The 20,304-nt window shown below is 40.3% G+C and overlaps 1 protein-coding gene across 1 annotated transcript; it reads right to left on the bottom strand.

The window, feature by feature from the left end:
• Positions 1-1,268: 1,268 nt before the first annotated feature.
• On the bottom strand, positions 1,269-17,490 carry apobb.1 (apolipoprotein Bb, tandem duplicate 1). The gene is made up of 29 exons (XM_041959032.1): positions 17,436-17,490; positions 17,072-17,104; positions 16,834-16,946; positions 16,589-16,734; positions 16,357-16,504; positions 16,072-16,224; positions 15,584-15,708; positions 15,385-15,470; positions 14,842-15,286; positions 14,598-14,712; positions 13,454-13,600; positions 13,158-13,369; positions 12,868-13,063; positions 12,594-12,773; positions 12,276-12,479; positions 12,013-12,180; positions 11,704-11,909; positions 11,185-11,367; positions 10,958-11,088; positions 10,634-10,844; positions 10,373-10,545; positions 9,816-9,976; positions 9,616-9,725; positions 9,153-9,526; positions 2,956-8,985; positions 2,752-2,863; positions 2,639-2,662; positions 2,362-2,548; positions 1,269-2,264 (listed from the first exon to the last, which is right to left on the bottom strand). Exons 1-29 carry the CDS (start codon positions 17,488-17,490, stop codon positions 1,269-1,271), a joined length of 11,424 nt encoding a protein of 3,807 aa, XP_041814966.1.
• Between the last annotated feature and the right edge of the window lie 2,814 nt (positions 17,491-20,304).

Raw genomic sequence — 20,304 nt, 5'->3', positions numbered from 1 at the left:
TTTGTAGCATGTGAGAACCACATATCTCTAAAAAGTAAATTTTTCATGAGCTCAGAAAAACAGCTCTGTTCTCTGCTTTGTGACAATGCATTTTCCAGCTAATCCAAGAGGGTTTTTTTAACTGAAGTCACAAGTTTACATACACCTTTGCCTAATACATTTAAACTTCTAAGTGCTTTCAAAGGCAACTGATCCATCAGGAAGTACCACAACCTGGATGAATGAAAATCTTCATGGACAAATTTTTTTTGGTTTTTCACAATTCCTGACATTTGATCCTAGTAAACATTCCCTGTCCTAGGTCAGTTAGGATCACTACTTAATGTTAAGAAAAAGTGAAATGTCATTCTGGCTTTTTCTTGGAGGTTTTGGAGTAGTGGCTTCTTCCTTGCTGAGCAGCCTTTCAGATTATGTTCATATAGGACTCATTTTAGTCCTGGATAATAGATAGTTACCTGTTTCCTCCAGCTTCTTCCTGAGGTCCTTTGCTGTTTTTCTGGGATTAATTTGCACTACCTCAGCACTTTTAGCTCTAGGAGACAAAACACAACTCCCCTCCAAGTGGTATGACAGGGGTATGGTCCAATGGTGTTTATACTTGCGCATTATTGTTTGTGCACATTAATGATGTACCTTCAGGTGTTCAGAAATTGCTCCCATAAGGATGAAGGAGACTTGTGGAGGTCCACAATTTTTTCTGAATTTTTCTTTGATTTTCTCTTGATGTGAAGCAAACAGACAGTGAGTTTGAAGGTAGGTCTTAAAATACAACCACAGGGACATCTCCAGTTGACTCAAATGATGGGAATTAGCCAATCAAAAGTTTCTAAAGCCATGACATAATTTTCTGGGATTTTCCAAGATGTTTAAAGGCACAGTCGATTCCACAGATCCTCAGTTATCTAAAAAGTAACAAGAAATATGTAATCATGACTCTAAACAACTATGATGATGAGCAATTTTATATGAGTTGCTCTTATTTATGTACAATTTGAATGTAATGTACAAAAACCATCATGAAACAGGACATCAGACATTTACAGATTGCATGTCTTTTATTGGCACTTTTCACTCTTTGCAGGAAGAGTTCCAGTAAAACTTCACATTTTCAATATTTGTACACAGTAAAGCATGTATGACAGGTATTTTTGTTAAACTCATTGTTATAAATATGGTTAAAGAGCTAATTGTCCATATTCCTTCCAAGCATGCGTTTTAAACAGATGGTAGTGTTTTATATGGACTTAGGACTCAGTCTGTAGGGGTCCTCACTGTTGGAATGGAAATGGAAGGTCAATCTGAAGCCTTCCTTCATAAACTTTCATGTAGGTTTGAGCCTCAGCTGAAGCGTTCTGCAGGAAATCATAAACAGTCTGTCTGAACTGGTCCACTACATAAATGAACATGTCCATAACTTTCTCAAATTGATTGTTGAACTCCTCCATATTTAAGGCAGAGATCTTGTCAACAGCATTCTTTAGAACTGTGATAAGGTTACGATAGAGGACGTTGATGTTGATGAAAACTTCATCTAAATAGTCAGACTTGACAGAGTCCACAAACTCCTGAGATTTCTCAACAACAGCCTGCAGGGTCTCACCTATCTTCACTAACATTGTATCAAGACTCTCCATATTTTTCACAAAGTCTACAAGTTCATTGAAGATATTCTTGAAAGCTGTTTTGACCTGATCCAAAATCTGGTTTCCAGTGATTGCGTCACCAACTGGCATTCGTAATTTAATACTGCTGATCTTATCAACAAAGAAATTATAGTAGACCTCCATGTTCTCATAAATACTCTGGATGGTCATATCTAGGAGAGCAGCAATGCTGCTGGTCAGCTTTTTTAGAACCTCAGGGAGAGTGGTCACCTCATCAGACCCAGGCAGTTTGAACTGGGTCTCCCTCAAGACCTTGATAACAGCATCCAGGAAGACCTGGACAGTCTTCTGGTACTGGACAATGATGTTCCTGAAAAAGATTGACAGCTCGCTCATTTGAACATCATAGTTGATTGCAGTGTTATAGGCCTCATTGATGCGGTCAACAACAGTGTTCCTCAACTCCACCATGTTCCCTGTGATCTGGTATTTGTCAGCAAACACTGTGAATGCATTTATGATAGAAGGCAGTCTTGTCTTGACTTCAGACAGCATTAATTTGGGTACGTCCATGTTGTAGATAATCTGTAGGTTAATCTTATCAGCATCCTTAGAAGATGATCTGATGACCAACATGTCAACATCAACATCTGGGGCATTCTGTTGAAAAGAAGAAAATAAAATATTATTTTTGCTATATTTTGATTTTAGTATTTAGTTTGTATTGTATCAAAAAGGTCATGTTAAATATACTCACAGGATAACGGCCATAGACCCTTGCACTCATCTGAGATGGAACTCTGCCATTAACCTGAAAGCCCAGAAAGCCAGTGGACGGGGTAGATACTGAGGCACTGATAGCATCTCTGCGGGCAGCATAACGAAGGTTGACATCAGTGAAAGTAGGACTGGTGATGTCCACATTCAGAGTATGATGAGAGGAGCTGAAAGAGAAAGAAAGCATTTCAAATAAAGAAATTAATTCTTGACCTGATATTTGATAGGACGCAATCTAATTTAGGTTGCATGTTTACCTGTCAACAGCCTGGCGCTTTCTCCTAAAATGTTAAGAAAAGGTGTTAATTGTAAACACTGAATGTCACAAGACATTATTTAAATATATTTTAAAACAAACACAGAATGTTACCTCAAGGCTTGGGTAATGACATGATTGACATCCATGGTCAGTTCAGCATGTGTCAGGACAACCTTGCTAATCACGTTCAGAGCGTCATTCTCAAAGTTTGCAGTTGTAGAAGCTATTGAAAGAAATATTTTTGCAATATTTAGTGCTCAATAATACTTGCAACATAGAAGAGATAAAAATGTTCAAGAAATTTCATCAACCCACCATCCATCTCATAGTCTAAGAGCACAATGACAGAAGTGGCTGAGGACCTAAAGGTGACTTTGAAGACAGGAGCTCTGCCATCCACTTCAGTTGCCAGGTCTGTGGTGTACAGAGGGCTTGCAAACTTGACATTGGTAGACATCTTCTGTTTGTTGGCTGTCACTTCAGCAACCGTTTTCTCAAAGATGGTGAAGTCACCCAGGCTGCTTGGCTGAGAAATGTCAATCTCAATATCAGCAGTCAAGGAAGAGGTTGGTGCAAGATCAATTGTTGCCTGGGCAACATGTTTCCCGTTGGTGTTGAAATTGAACAAGTTTGCCTCATTGTTGCCAGTATACTTCAGCACTGCATACACACGGCTCAGGGAGGCTTCAACAGCAAGATTCTCATTTACATCCATGCCAATGACTTTGGTGGTGCCATAGTTAAGTTTGGCATCTCCAATAACTTTGGAGGAGGAGCGTAGGCCATCATTATTCAGATACAGATTAACCTCATTATCCAGGACTCCCACAACTAGATAATCTTCAAGCATAGTGCCATCCATATTTGCCCTAGTGGATGCCTCCATGGAAATATACTCAAAGGTTCCCTCCAGCTTCAGACTGTGGTCTGCCTGGGTCTTTCCAACAGCGTTGATCACAGGGATGTTGAAATCACTTTTCATACTCAAGGTGGACACAGCATTTGCTTTGGTTTTAGTGTCTGCAACCAGATTTTGGTTTGCTTCCAGGTTGAATATGGGCAGGGCAATCTTTGCAACAGTAGCCACAGAGACTGTTGTTTCAAAAGTCTCAGTACTCACAGTGATGGTGCTGCCATGAGTGCCTTCAATGTGATGATTTTCAAGGGACAGGGAATTGGCCAACTTGATTCCTCTCTTGGTGGTCAGACTGGTGGTGCCATCAAGTTTGGCTTTTAGAGCCTCAAACACAGAGGCTGTGGTAGCTCCAAAACGGAAGACAAGATCATCCTCAGCATACAGTCCAGCATTGACATTCAGATTAATGATGGCAGACTTGAAGGACAGCTCTGTAATCAGGTTACCCACAGAGGGAATCTGGATCAGACCCATCATGTCAACAAGGGGGGCAGCCCGGCTTTTCTGGTAAACAATCTTTGCATCCATATCCACAGTTTGCTCAGTGGTAGTCAAAATGTTCTTCAATGCAGTCTGCTCATACAAGTTTAGATCACTGATAGCTGGAGTACGGAAGTCAACAAAAGGCAGGTCAATCTCAGGAATGTTGATGGGGGATGTCAGGAAGTCAAGATTGACCTCACTTTCCATGGCACCAAAGATACCAGCCTCATTTTCATTATTGTCAACAGTGAAGTTGTAGAACATTTTGTACTGATTAAGACGGGCCAGAGCGACAGTGTTTAACTGTTGGTTGTCAGGCTTGAAGATGGCTGAGTAATCGTTCTGAAGCTCTATCTTAGCAGTCAGAGTTTCAAAAATGTTGACCTTGGCATTTCCTTTGTTTTGGAATTCAAAGACAAACTCAAGAGGATGGGCTAAAATATTAATTCCATTGGACAGGACTCCACTGACTGCACCATACAATTCTGTATCATGGTTTGCTTTCACCTCGACCTTCATATCATAAAGGTTGGCATGTCCAGATGCTACAAAAAGACTGTTCTTAATAACTGGTGCTTCTGCCTCATTGCGGACATTAAACTTGAAATAAGAAAGGGTGCCAGATTCAGCAGTAATTTGCTGTTTCATCTTTAAGACAGTAGAGTCTGTATCACCAGAGAAAGTTAGAGTGACAATGCTGGGAGTGAGTGACAAATGGAAGTTGCTCTTGTGGTTGCCATCTTCATCATTAAACTTGCCGTTGCCTGAATTGTCAACTGCTAGAGTGAGGGTGTAGCCATTTTGGCGAGCAATTGTTTTCTGGGTTACAGTGGCCTCATTTCTGATGTTGACAACTGGGAGGTCCACTAAATGAGTGTAAGTTGTCTCAAGAGAGGCAGACATTCCTCCTCCCATAGCGATAAAGGCTGTATTCACAAAGTCAGCAGTGTAAGGTGAAGTGATAACCTTAATTGTCGTTTTTGCTTCGGCCTGGGCTGATGGGCCATACAGAGTTACAGATGCCTGATGTTCAACTCCAAGAGCTTGATGGTTCAAATTAAGAGTCTCTGAAATGACAACACGGCTCATTTTTGGGATGGCAATACGAACAGTGGAGTCAAGTTTGTAATTAAGGATGTCAAAACTTGGAGATGTGGCCTCGGAAGTAAGGAATCCAGTGAATTTAGGTGTCATTTCAGTCTCAGTAGAGTTCTGGAACTCAGCAGATGTCTTTACAGTGTAGATAGGAGTCTTGAATCTGATCTCACCATGGAGTTTTCCAAAGCATGGGAGCATGATCTCACTTGGAATGGTTGGGAGCTTGATCTCAGGAACCTGAAGAGACTTAACAAGCTTTTCTACAGGAACTTGTGGGATGGTAGGGAATGAGATCTCAGGAAGAGTAATTTCTGGCAAGGTTATCACAGGCATGGAAGGAAGGTAGTTCATTGTCAGGTCTCCAAAGATAGCATCCACATCAAGCATTTTGAGCTCAAAGTTAGCAATGAAATCAATAAGTTCGAAGATTCTCTGCTTAATGTCATCAAATGAAACTGTGGTGGCTTTCACAGTGTGGAAGCCCAGGATAGTGAATTCAGGGATGTCCAGCTGTGTTGGGATTTCAAACTGTCCAAGTCTATCCATGCGGAACTTTGTAGAAGGCACAACAAGATCAGTGAAAGGAATGACGAAGGATGGCGTGTTCCACTCAGCTTTCTTAAGTTCAGTAGTGAGCCCAGCAATGATTTGCTGAATCTCACTGATAATTTTTTGGTCAGGTACCATGTTTTTAATCATCCTAACCATATCGGTGAATATAGAAGTGGTGATGTTTATGACTGTCCTGTAGAATGAGCTCACAGACTTCAGATAAGAGGTAATCTCAGCTTTGACATCAAAATTTGTAATTTCCCGTTTTATGAATTCAGCAAATCCCCTCAGGTTGTCAAACACAAGCTGGTCAATGTTATCCATTACAGATTTAATTATTTCTGCAACTTTGATTTCTCTCAGTTGTTCCATAAAGCCTCTACCAGACGATAAGACGAGGTTGACGAAATCTCTTGTTGCCTCAAGCTTCTGGGGGATTTCAAGATTCCTAATAATCTGATTCACGTAAACTGTGTATTGAGCAATAAGTCGATTGGCAGATGTGACAAAGTCATTGTAGTCCATTGTCCTCAGCTCAATCAGAATAGCTTCAATATACATATTCAGATCTTGAATTATATCCTTGACCTCACTTGCTTTCAGGTAGTTGATAGCACCCTGGAGGACTTGCATGAATTTGTTTACAAAGTCAGCATCCTTCACCATCTTGGTTACAGCTCTAATGGTTTCCTCAATTCTGAACTGCTTGATGAGCTCCACAGCATTTTCCAAGATAGCTTGAACCTTTTTGTCAGCCTCAAACTTGACAATCAACTCTCTCATCTTGGCATAGAATGTGTTGATCTTACCGAGGATATCAAGGTCCTGAATCATTTCCATAATGTAATCTGTTATATCGTTGAAGATTTCTGTGGGAATCCTTCTGAATAGTCTCTTAATGTCACTTTTAAAGTTGAAAGAGGAAATGAACCTCTTCAGTTCAGCAGTAAATTTCTGCATGTCAAACATCTCAATTATTTCTTTCATATCGCTCATGATTGCCTGCAGTTGAGATTTAATTTCATATTTCATATCAATGTCATGCAGGAATGCGATGCTACTCCCCTTCAGTTTTTCAAGGTCAATCTGTTGGACCATCTCTCTTATGGTATCAATCACATACACAACCATGCCCTTGAAGTCATACTCCTCATTCAAGGCATTCAGCTGTTGCTGGATTTTCTGAATAAGGTTTTCGGGCAGGGTACTACTGACAATAATCTCCTTCATCATACCAGCAAAGTTTTGGATATAAACAGTGAGATCAGCCAGCAGCTGCTCCACAGTAACCTTCAGGTTTCTCAAAGAGGCTTCCACATCATCCATTGAGATGACATATTCTTGGGTAAAGTCATTGAAATACGTCTTCAGCTGAATTAGCTTGCCGTCTATATTAAGTTGTGAAACAATGTCACTTACATGCTGGGGAAGAGCCTCAAGTTTAGCCCTCATTTCCTCATTGTTGATGTAGTCTTGCAGTGCCTCTGCAATACGCACAACAAAGCTCTTGATGCTGTCTACGAGGACAGGCAGACTTTCAATTAGAGGGAACTGAATTATATGATATTCAGTGTTCTTGTCATACTTGACGAAGCCAGACATGGCAAATTCCTGGTTGTCTGTGGAGTCTGTGTTGAGGATGTTTGTGAGAATGGTGCCCGAAACCTCAATGCCAGTTTCCTCAGCAGTGTTGTAAACACTAATGTCTTGATTAAAGGCATGCTTGTTCACTTTAGAGTTCATTCTAAAAGTCGTTTTCTGCTCTTGGAGTGACAAGACATTATCCATCTTGTTGTCAAATGTGGTCTCAAGGGAAAACCCATTATCTAGCTGCTGGGTTAATGATGCTCTGCATTCATGTGAGCTAGCAAAAGCAAGGGGTTGTGCTCTAAGGAGGAGCTTGCCATAGAGCTGGGCACTGTGCTTTCCATACATGGTCATGTCTCCATCAGCATTGAAAATGGCATCAAGGTTGAAATCAAAAGGAACAACACTGCAGCGGATGGTGTGGTCAAAGCGCATTGGCTGTGAGTTGAAGCGTGCGTCATTGGTGATCCTGGCAGCAAGACCGACAACTTCAAGCTCAGTGTTGTGGCTCATGTGAGTTCCAAAGACTTTTCCAGTGGTGCTGCACTTTGCATTAGCAGTCATATCAGCATAGTTTACCTGATATGTGTGCTTGATCTCTTCCTCACCATAGATGGCTTTGAGGCTTCCAGTCAAGTCCATCTTGTACAGCTCTGCCTGCAGCTGGACATCATTAATGAAGCTGGCCGCCAGAAGCTTCAGGTTGTTATTAACATTTGCAGAAGCTGTGTAGGGTTTCAGGTCGATGGTGATATCATGAGTGTAAGAGGCATACTCACTTGCGGTGACTTGAGCCTTTGAGTTGAAGTCAAGGCTAGAGAGAGTAATGGTCAGAGTGTTGACATTATCAGCCTTGATGGGAAGCATTTCAGCGTTGTTAGTAATGGATAGAGTAGCCCTTGAAGCATCAAGCTCAGCACTGAAGATGTTTTCCAGGGCCAGGGGGCTCTTGAGGGTGTTTGTTCCCCTTGTGACCAAACCATCCTTGTCCATTTTCAGCGTAGCCTTGTGAGTAGCCTCATTGTCAAGGAGCTTTACCGTGGCATCACTGCTTACAGCCAGACCATTGACATCAAGAGAGGCAGTCAGCAGAGAGTAAACACGATTTTCAGAATGGTCTCCATTTGTCTCCATTCTCATGATGACTTCACCGGCACCAGCAGAAGCTTCAGCCTGGTTGCGGATCTTCATACCAAGAGCAAGTGCGTTTGCATCACATTTCAGTGACAGCTTGCTGTCTTTGAAGGAAAGCTCTGCAACATGTGTCAAGATGTCTTCAAAGACATTGGTGTTAGACACAACTGAGAATTCACCATTGGCAAGAGTTGCTGCAATTGTGTTCTTGGCCTGAAGAATGGTGGAGTCAAACTGAACAGTAGAATCAATCTTTGCCTCTGGCCTGAATGGGGAGATGGTGAGTGACTGGGTCGAAATGGTCTTGCCATACATGGGTCCAGCCTTGAACATTCCATCAAAGTTGCTATCAGCAGAGATTTCTTCAGTGTTGATTCCAGCCATACCAGTGTGCTCCAGTGCAATATTGAGACCAAGTGGGCTTGTGGCTTCAATCTTGCTGCTTGATCTCACATTGATTTTGTCTGTGATTGTTGCATCCTCAACAATAGTCACACTGGCTTCAATGAATTTATGGACCAAAGAGCTTTTTAAATTGGCCTTGATGTAATCAGTGATGCTCAACATCCCGGAGCCTAAAGATAACACAAAAGAAAAAAAGATGATTGATTAATGATAGTTGCATATAATTTGTTTACCTTTTGACAAAACTTAGAGATTCAATTGCTTTCATACAATATACAGAACAGATATGTTACAATAGCAAGTTCTAAATTCATGAACGATATTTACTATGAAATACCTTCAATCTTTATTGAGAGGATGTCAAGTGGAGAGGTTCCTTTCACATCAAACTTAGCTGAGTAGCTTGGTGTCTCCACAACATCTTTGCCAGCAGCCACTGAGGCCTCCATGTCATATAGGTTACTCCTCATCAGAGTGGAAACTTCAGCTTTGCCAAAAAGAGGGATGGACAGAGTCAGGCTCTCAGGTACAACAAGCTCTGGGATGGGAATCTCCATGGAGACAATCTCTAGTCCAAACTCAGGTAGAAACACATTAGGTGTAGTCAAAGCTGGTGGGAAGTTAAGCTCTTCTGTTGACTTTCCTCCAAGAGGGAGAGGGATAGAAATGGTGAAGCGCTCATTGTTGAAGTGGTAGACGGCCTTTGCCTTGCTGTTGAAAAGACAGAAGTTAACTGCATAAATATTTAGGAAAAATATTCAAATATTTTTAACATTTATGATGGAGTCATTCACACTTACGTATTCAGGAACAGCGTCTCTGGCAGGGAAATCTCAGGCATATCAGGTACTCTGAAGTTCTGCATATAAGGGATATCAGCACCATACTTTTCCATGTAGTTGTTTGCTGCCTAAGAAAAAAAGACAATCAGTGTTTTATGCTTGCTTCACATTTTTACCAAATAATATCTTTGATTAATTACTAAATCCAAGATTCATACCTCCACAAACTTCTTGAAGATGTGACGGACCTTCATGTCGGTCTGCCCCACCTGCACGTCAAGAAGTTCGTTGCCATACTTCTCAACCATATCAGAATATGGTAAGCTAGTGGTATCAGTGTTTACATCAGAGTTGAACTCAACCTCAATCGTGCTGGCATCTGTAAAAAGACAAAAATAAATAATTACACTGAATTCTGAAACATAATGAAATACTCCTCTTAACACCAGGTTAAAGTAGAGCTTGGAGTAAACTTACTGGAAACACATCAGCTATTAATTTAGCTATTTTATATTTTTTTATGAGTGTGATCAAGATCTCCATTCTTTCTTGTTAAATGGCTCCGAAACTAAATTGCCTTTAAATGGCTGCAGTGTCATGTGATTTTGGTCTCCATATTTTTTCTCCAATTTTAACATCAATTCTGACAATGAAGGGAGTAGCAATGTTAAGGATGTAACCCAGGTTTATATGCACCTGTCAAAGATATAAGCAACAATTAAAATAATTATTATGTAATATTCTGGAAAAAAGGGAAAGTGCTAAATTATATTACCATATTTCATTGCGATTTTCTGCATGGAGGTGGCAGCCATGACCTTGATGTCACTCTTCAGCTCCAGTTCCAATTCTTCATCACGCTTCAGGTTAGCTGTGACAGTGGCATCAGCATTGATTGAGGGGACAAGAAGTTGGACTTGTACCATACCTTCCTTCATGGCCTTCAGACTGAACAGCATAACAGAGAATTAGCATTATCTCAAGTACAAGGGTGACATTACTGTTATATCATGAGGAATTACGGTGGATTTCTTACTTGGCACGGCCAACCAGGGAGAGCTGAGGGATGTTCTTGTTTATAAAGTCAAGAGAGATAGAGTGAGTTCCTTTGCCCTTGGTGTTTCCATCAACAACACCCAGCCTGAGTCCAGCCTCCACATCATAGTCAGGGATCTGGATATCGGCTGTGATGATGTTCTTCCTTCTGTTATATTTCATGATTGCTCTGGCTTCAGTGGGCTCCACACCTGTTGTTGGCCAACCAGTCAGTTAATCTTGCATAACTCCACTAAGCTTCAGATCATTTCCAAATTGAGTTAGTGATAAATCAGAAATGTTTTTCAATTTCAATTTCAATTACCTTCAGCCCTCAAAATAAACTTCACAGCGTCAACCTTCTGTCGACCCTCTTCTCCCTCCTTGAGGAGCTCATAGGCAACAGTGGCTGTGTATTCAGTGACTTCACCAGTGGGGTGGAGCTCCACAGCAAATCTATTTAGATAATTAATTTAATTAGCAAATAAGTAGTAGTGTATTATGAAGTAGATATAGTAATTTATGTTAAAAAGACAATTGAGTTTTGCTTACTTGCTGTCTCCAGTGAAGGGGAAGTATGGGGCTGCCTCTTGAGAGAAAGCATCAGTGTATTGCAGGACAGTGCAATATGTCATTCCAGCGAAGACGGGAGTGCACTCACGAGCGTCAACCTTATCCATCACCATAGGGGAAATTGTCTTCACCTCTGATCCAGTCACTGCCACCAAGGTGTTTCTAAATTTTAAATGTAACAACAGTAAAATTAGAATATTGAAAAGTTTTAATTGTTGCATTCACAGACATAAGATCCCCTAAATAACTGTTTATGAGGCCACAATTACACAGAGAAACATTGTTGCACTTAAAACTACAAACACATCAGCTTTTAGCTTTCTCTTGTTTCCCCTTTATACTTCTTGTTAGCTAGCTTGCTTGTTTCACTATGAGAGGTGCGAAGACAGGCGCAAAGCAGCTTTTGACTGTTTCCTTCGACATTACAAGGGATAGTGTCACCTGTGTTCTGCAGTTAAGTCCTTAAGGTCACATGATATTTTTTCTACTCAGACTTACGTCATTTTGATGAGCTTTGTGGGACTCATTGGCGCAGGAATGGTCAACTTGACATTGTCACGTCCCATGGAGATCTTGGCACTGAGCCCACTTTCGTGGAAAATGTTGGTGTGCATCTCTAATCCGGAGTTCACATATTCAGGGATGTGTGAGCCAACCTGAGTTACAAACTCAATGCCAGCAGAGGGCATGAAGGTAACTTCACTCTGTGGAAACAAAATAGACTTAGGTTGATTCTGTGTAATCGAAAACTAAACAGTTAGTTGGCTTTAAAACACATTTTTGTAAAGAATTTTCAAAATAACATACCATGTCACGGGCAATCTGAAGTCCACCCTTGATGCCAGGAGTGAAAGTACCAGACAGTGCAATCCTGAGAGGCACGCCAGTGACAGTAGGCAGGAAGAATTCATTGTCCATAAAGATGTAGTGGGCGAAGATTGTGTTGTCAGCCTTGGTCAACAGTGCCTTTATTACCTGTGGCAAATAAAAATACACATAGAACAATTCTAAATGAATGCCTTGTTTCATCATCGGCTTTTCTCTTTAAAAACAGCTAATGACTTTCTTACGTCATTTGGGAACATCTTGAACATGCTGTCGATCATCATGGCAGCAGAGTAGGCCATCTCCTCCATTTCATTGGTCCTCAGATATCCCAGCTCATTTCCCAAAAGTCTCAGATAAACCATTGCCTCTGGAGACTGTGCTGTCTTCAGTTCCCTCACCAGTTTGTTGAGGTTGCGGCCAATGTCCCTCATCAGGTTCTGGGAGGCCTAAACATAGATGTACATGCTCTATTACATTTCTCTTAGGAAAAAGTTGATCTTTCATTGATCACAGTAGTTTTTAGTCTGTTTAATATGAACAAAACAGATTGGTCTGAGCACCTGTCTCTTCATCCTATCCTTCCTCAGAGCGGGCAGCATGTTCTGCAGGATCTCATTGACTCTGAATGGCATGTTGTCAGAGACAAAGTACATTGTCTTCAGGGCAGTGTCGGGAAAGAATCCATTCTTTCCAAACAGGGCATCGACAGTTGGCTCAAATCCTTTGCCCTCCATACCAATCTGTAATGGTGACAAAATTTTCATAGTCACAATTTAGCTCACTGAAAAATATTCTCAAGGCACAGTTTTGATTAAAACAGCTGAAAATGTTTACCTCCATCATATCAATGTCATAGCCAAATGCCTTCAGAGTCATTTCAAGCATGACCTCCTTGGGCAGGTAGCTGGTACCCTCAAAGATCATGTTGCCCTCCACAGATCCAATCTTGTAGTTGCGAGAGAACTTGGTTGGGTCCATAATTGGCCCAATCTCATTACCCTGCAGGGCATCACCAATCTTCTGTCTCAGGCTGTAGAAAGAAAGAAATATTACAGTTAAACAACTGATGGTGACCAAATCAGGACACCTTCTCACCATGTTTTAAAACAACTGTTTTCACTTACTCTTGGGTCTCTGGCTCAGTTGAGGACAAAATGTTGGTAATGTGGGAGATCACAAAGCTCTTGACTTGTATGTCCTGCTCCTTGGGCAAGGCATCAGTCAGCTGGTTCAGTTCAGTGGGCTGGGGGTCCTTCATAAGTACCAGATATGCAGCAATACGCTTTTGCATGGGGCTGGCAGTGTCCAAAAGCACCTGCATGAGAACCTCTCTGCCCTGTGACCAAACAGGATCAATAAAATGAGCATATAGTAAATTTATTTCAATAATGTGTGAAACCTTTGAAAAAATTTAACTTGCCTCCTGAGGGACAGCAGTCAGCCTGTAGACCTGAATGGCAGCCTGCTGCACAGCAGGGGAAGCTGCAGGTTGGTTCACACACTGGATCACGGCAGCTCTGAGTGCAGGACTAGCTGTTACCACAGCTGGAGCCATGTTTCCAATAACCTGTAGAATCAAAACAAATTAGTCATTTTCTTCACTGGGCAGAACCTAAGTTTAGACAGACTTTAGGAGGTCATCCAGTGCAGGCCAGGTTTTGATATTTTGTTTTCTAATTCTCAATTATAACGCTCTGCCTTACATTATCCACCTTTCAAATGTTTCTTTCTCTGTTAGCATCATATATGGTACTTTCCACTGAATGTACATTGCCACTTAATTGTTTCTCATTGGCTCAGGCAGTGTTGTTTGAAATATATATTATATATCAAGGCTTGTCAAAGTCTGGACCTTGTCCTGCTTCTGAACTGAACATCAAGTCAGTCTTGACCCAGCTTACACCTTGTGCTATGAATAGGCTACAATGTATGTAGCATTAATGAACTGATTAAATGTTGTTTTGGTATTGGCAATCATTCTGGATCTCTGACTTTGAGTAAGGACCTTTGAGTATTAAGTTTGGGTATTTTATCTCCACGCACAAGTACACAAATGCACAAACCTCCACGATGTCTAACCACGACAAGAACATATATGTTGTGGCTTACATTGCAACCATGTACTTGTCCTTTTAAAATGACTTGTCAAAAAAAATTAACAAGCTATCAAACAGGAAAAGAAAAACAAAAAAAACCAAAATAAAATTCACATTAATGTGTTTTGCCTAATCTGGGTTTAATTACCGCTAATAGATTGAGTCCAATTACTGCTGGTTGTATTTATTAGCGTGAAATATTTTTATTGAAAATCTGGTCTAAATTAGTATTCAGTGCTGACAAATCCAAGACTGGTTTACTTTACATTGTGCATCAAAAGTGTCCCAGGTAGTGTCCATTATTATAACATACCCAGGCACACCCAAGCAGTTTACCACAATATATATCCTATTGGAACAAATATTACTGTAATTGTATTTTTTCAAATATTTAAAGTAGTTGCCTATACGTCTGCTTATTAATCTTGTCATTCATTTCCAGTTTGAGCTATTGGGTGAGATACCTACCCTCAGTGTCATGAAAGTGTTGTCCTTGTCACCAGAGCAGTCACCCAACTGGGCAGCCATGAACTCAGCAACAGAGTGAATCTCAGGCATCAGTTTTCCTTCAGCTTTGTAAAATCTGTTTGAAGAAAAAGAGATATTTAGGATTCAAGGCATGTGTATCTTATTTTACACAAAGATGTAAAATGTCTGCTGACATACTATTCAGGTATTTAACCTGGAATCAAGTGTGGTTAACTTTACTCACCTCTTGACAACATTGCTCAGGGCATACATGATTGGCTTGCTGGGCTTGTATTTGGCCATCTCAAGCATGTCATTGATCAGGAGGGCAGAGGGATTGGACATGAGTCCCATTGCAAAAACAGTGGCATCAACCTCGAGTGAAGAGCTGTCAAAAGTCCTGAGGATCTGCATGATGGCACTGCTGCACTCAGGGGTTCCACACTGGGCCAGGACCTGGTAGGTCAGGACACGAGACACGGCAAGAGCCTCGGGAATGACGGGACTCAGGCTTTCAGTCTTCATTCCACGGACCATGGTGACAAGCTTGTGGAAGAGGTTGGCCCTCCTCTCACCCTCGGTCTCGGGCAGAGTGGCCAGTTCTCTCAGGAGGTTCAGATATGCAACTTTATCCTGGACAACACTTTTGTCCTCAACAGCCTCCATGTGAAGACCCTTGATGTTTTCATCTACAATACACAAGCAACATTCATTTAATGAGTTAATGTTCCCTTTAGTGAGCAATCAAGTAAAAAATCAAAACAATACAAATAAAAACAAGCCTTACTGTGGTCAAAGACTCTTTCATTGTGAGGAGAAACCTGAACCAGAGTCAGTCTTTGCTTTCCAACATTGGTAACTCCATATTCTCCCCTGTGGGAAGAAACACGGTTCAAAATCTATAGATGTCTTGCACAAGCGGCATAGCGGTATGTACACTTACATAACAGAGCATTTGATAGGGTCTAGTACAAGGTTGGACTTACTTGTGAGAGAAGGGAATGAGGATGTGTTTCTCAGTGCAGGACCCAGAGGTCATGTGTTTCTTCTCATTGTCAAACTTGTAGTTGCAGTTCTGTGAACTTCTGACCAGCTGGGCAAGAGGGTAGTGCTGAAGATAGACAAGTAATCATATTAATGCATTAATTGAAATGGAAGAGTTACAGAGTTTGCTCTGCACCTGCCCAGATTATCAATGAAATATGTTTTGCGGTACATTTAGTTTGTTTTGCTTGGATTTTCATTCCATAACATTGACTTTTGCATTTTAAACATAGCAATAACAACTCAACTGTGTTTTTATAATTTACAAAAATGTCAGGCTCTGCTTTCACAAACATTGCTGTGCAACAGGGAAATTTTGACTGATGGCTATTGTAAAAAGCTGTCATGGAATAGTTTTTTAATCAACCTTTGAAGATTTGTCCAAAATGTTCACGTTGCTACCACAGACAATGAGGTTTGGATATCTTACCATGCCAGAGATGAGTGCCAGGGGGCTGGTGTGATCTCTCATGGGGACAAATTTGTCACATCTTGACAGATCCCTGTTGAGGCTGATGTCAGTTGCAATGTCCTCTCTTGCGTTGACAGAGTAATAGGTCTTGCACTTGCCATGGATAGTGGGCTGAAACAGATGATTAGAGAAAAAATATATATTAGAAGGCAGTTTCTTTCAAGCTGTAAGTATCAGCAGGGTTTACTTTGAAGGTGTCAGCAAGATACGCAGATTTTTCATTTTCTTTGTTCATCAATGTACCATGTTCTTGTTCTTGTCTTCTTCCAGCAGAGGAACAGCCAGGGCAGAGATGATACCCCTCTTGAAGTTCAGGATGGTTGTTGTCTCACCGTCCTCAGGGTACAGTTTCACATCGTACACACCATCAACCACAACCTTCAGGGGATATCTAAAAGAAAATTTGTAACATTTAAAATGAGCTATCTGTGCAAATGATAAAAGTTTCATAAGAGCATTTTTTCATTGAATGTACCTCTCCATCTCAGCAGCAAAGGCATCAGAGCTGGGTGCGGGACCGAACACAGGGTTGCCCTCTGCGTCCATGTCGACCACCTCACTCAGGCTACAGCCAGTGGTGCGGACGATGAAACTACAAGTCTGAGGCACTTCAAGTTCAACCTGCAAAAAAAGGTACATTTTTTTAATTAAATTTTCTGGGAACCATAGGAGGAGAAAAATCAGACGACTAAAGATGATTGTGGAAGATCTTTCTCATACCGTGCATGAGGCCTTGGGTCCGTTCTTGAGCTGTGAGGCTCCGTTTATGGCATTCAAAGATTCAGCTTCATATCGGTATTCATACTTGTGGAGGGTCTTGTACCTTTTGGCCACTAGGGGAGAAAATCAATGTTAAAGAAATGTTAAATGTCATATGTAAAAGGAGTTTATTGATTCCTGTAAGATTATTACTTATTAACATGAGCATGATCACAGCAAGTCGTCTGGTGTAACTTACGCAGACAGGTTGGCTGATCTTCATCTTGTGCAACTGTTAAGAAATTGTCAGATCATTAATTTTTTAGTACTTCTAATGCAGCTGAAAAGAATCAGGTTGACTGTTAAATAAAATAAAATATAACATAATGACACTTTTCCATAAGTTGTAGGTCATGATTATTATTCTTATTATTATGTCTCCACACATAGGTGGGTAACATTTCATGTTCATAAAATGTTTTATTTTTAAAGACTCTCTAATTTAGAAAATGTGTGATTGAATAATTTGCAGCAAAAGAGTGAGTGATCATATGCCAAATTGAAAACAAAAACTGTTAAACTATGAACAATTTTCAAAGAAATGTTTTCGAAGAACTACTCACAAGCCAAGGCGGATGTGCTGAGGAGCAGCAAAAGGCAGAGCTTTGAGTCCCCCATGATGGGTTCGTTGAAGCTCTCTCCCTTGAGGTTGGCGAGTACTCAGGCGAGACTGATTTCTCAGCCTCAGTTTGGGACTTTTATACCCTCAGCTGGGCTCTGTCAGAGCACTGGGAGGCACAGATAGTATTCTGAATGCTCAAAGTCCACCCCACCCTCCTGTGTGGAGGGACAAAGGCAAAAGGTTTCAAACGATCTTGATGGCTCACAGGCTTACAAAGCTGATTAGTTCTGATAAAAATGCAAAATGTCTCCTTTTACCTGCATGAAAGCTGCATTTTATTGAAATTTAAATATGGATAAGATGGTTTGATTGATTAGAGCACATTAAGTTGTCCTTATCAGATACTGGTGGTTTAATAATACTTCACTACTATAACGGAGATATCCATGAAAAGCAGCTGTGTGGTCACAGTCATTTTATCGTTTTAAGTCATTTCTGTGCCCATTTCTTGGTGTTGTCCATTTGTCTATTAACGATGTAACACTAGCAGTTGGTTAAATAAGCCAATTATTATATTTCCTGTGATTTACTGTTATCCATTGTTAAGATTTGTATGACAAATGGTTAGACTAAAGTCTAAATCTAAATCTAAAATATTTCACAGCTCACTGGATCCATAGTTGGGACCAGTAGGATATTATGGACTGGCTTTAGGACCCAAGGTTTTAAAGGCTTATAACCAGGCAGAAGTTCATATTCTTAAACTTTTGTAAAAATGCAAAGCCACTCACTGAAGTTCACAAACAACTCCAGTGTGATTTAGGTCACTGATAGATACTCAGTAGTGACCACTGAGTGATCAAGGCATGCTCCAAACACAAAGTCCCTCTGAAAGAAAAGATGATAAACTTACACAAAGTCCCTCAAGAGAGGAAGATGATTAACTTATCAGCCTTAGAGCAGCATTTCCTCTGTTGTGTCAATGTTGGATTCGTCTTTTGGTGTTTGTTTTGTCCTTTTATTCACTGGTTTATTTAACAGGGACAGTGCACATGAAACACTGCTGTAAATGCGAGTTAAGCCAAAGGATATTTAATTCTAATTTACTCATATTTTTAAGTGCGGTTATGAAACACAACTCTACACACATCCAGCCTATACATGAATAGGAATGAGGCTAATATTTACAGTTGAAATAATTTTAGTTATAATACTTACAGTATAGTATCTTGTAAAAGACTTAGATGCTTGTTCTGCTTCCACTGCCACAAGCCAAAATGAAAACCGTAAAAGCAACATTTGTCAAACTTCGATTTGGGTTAATGAACTTTGATCAACAAAGATTCAAAGGTTGATGCAGAGTTTGATTTGCTTTTTAAATTGGGACTGCACTCCAGTTTGCAGCAGATTTAGCACATGGAATGAATAAATAAGTGGCGATAACCTTGGATTGGCTGCAGTCTTTTCTTTTATTACACTTTATTCCTAGTATTTATCATTACTTAAGTTTGAAAGAACATGCAGTTTCAAAAACTTTTTTTTTTTTTGTTCTTGTACATTGATCACATAACTACATATGAACGTTGTGTAATGGCCTTTTGCAATATATCCCCATCAGCACCTTTTAAAAGTTTGTCAGATACTGACCGTGTTTGCATTGAAGGACATGTACACAGATAGAGTCCAAAGGGAGCTGGAGCCTTTGAACACTTTGTGTTTCATTTGCATTTCAGACACTCGAACCATCATGTCTGATTTTTGTATATTAATATAAATGTAGATATTTATGTTTTGAAAACAACTGCCTTTGCGGCAAGACAATTAAAGATATGTAGATGTAGTCTGGGGTTTATCCTGCCAGGCCTCACTGCAATGCTCTCGGAGGGTTTAATAGGAGATGATACTTTGAGGGAACACATCTAAAAATAGTTGCTAGCACACTCTCATATTTGAATCATGCAGTATATGCTGTGGAAAAAAGATCTGTTGTTTGAAGTATTTTATTATTATCCTTATCACCAAAGATAGCAGATCTGTATGTGCTGTACTTGAAAAGACTCTAGCATTGTATAGATGTCACTTCAGTAATGTTCAAAGTTAACAACTTAATACAGTATGATACTGTAGGATTACTGTGCTTCAGTCAGCTGCATTGTGATAATGAGGGTGCTCTTGCTTCCCTTTAGTTTAAATTTGTCATAGTACTTCAACCTGCTGTCGATGTCAATAGGGGACTATTACTTATATGTAATGTTAGCATGTGTGGTGCCCATAATGTCACAAATCCAGGAACAGCAATGTGCACCACAACATCTGAGCACATCACTATTGCAAGATCATTTAATCGTATTGATCACTACATCACCTTCAGTCAGAAACGGTTTTTAGTATTCTGATGTGTGTGTTATATTGATGGCGTGTGCTGCAGCTAACCTGAAATTTGTTAATCTTAATGTTAAAGTTAATGAAAATTGCTTTGGCTGCAGATGAAAAATATAATAATAATGAACCCAGAGAAGGAGAAGATGGTGAAGGAGCATAACAGGCAACAGTGAGTTGATTACATCAATTTTGGGTAAAAGTTAAAAACAATTTCAGTCAAAAGAAATGAAAGTAGGATACAGAATCCCGCTGCTGTTGTCCACCTGATGAGGCCCATGAGAGTGATTTTAAACTCTGTGACCCACATCACAGGAGTAGGACATGTGCAGTCCCTTAGCAGGGCAGTCCTGGGTACTCTTGCTTAATCAGTCGTTGGGCCTAAAGGTCAACTGTTTGATATGCTGAGAACATTGATTCTAATTTGTAAGTACTGTAAGTCCCTTTAGTGTCCATTTATTTACCATTGTTAAAATGTAGTCTAAAAGGTA

This window comes from Chelmon rostratus, chromosome 18, assembly GCF_017976325.1.
Source record: "Chelmon rostratus isolate fCheRos1 chromosome 18, fCheRos1.pri, whole genome shotgun sequence".
NCBI classification, from domain to species: domain Eukaryota; kingdom Metazoa; phylum Chordata; class Actinopteri; order Chaetodontiformes; family Chaetodontidae; genus Chelmon; species Chelmon rostratus.
This window is presented reverse-complemented; position numbering and strand designations above follow the sequence as displayed.

Coding starts and splice junctions, on each gene's coding strand:
- apobb.1 (XM_041959032.1), bottom strand. CDS start 17,490: ATGGGGGACTCAAAGCTCTGCCTTTTGCTGCTCCTCAGCACATCCGCC. Junction 13,370..13,453: donor TGACTGCTGTCCCTCAGGAG/GCAAGTTAAATT, acceptor GTTTGGTCACAG/GGCAGAGAGGTTCTCATGCA. Junction 8,986..9,152: donor CCTCTCAATAAAGATTGAAG/GTATTTCATAGT, acceptor TGTTATCTTTAG/GCTCCGGGATGTTGAGCATC.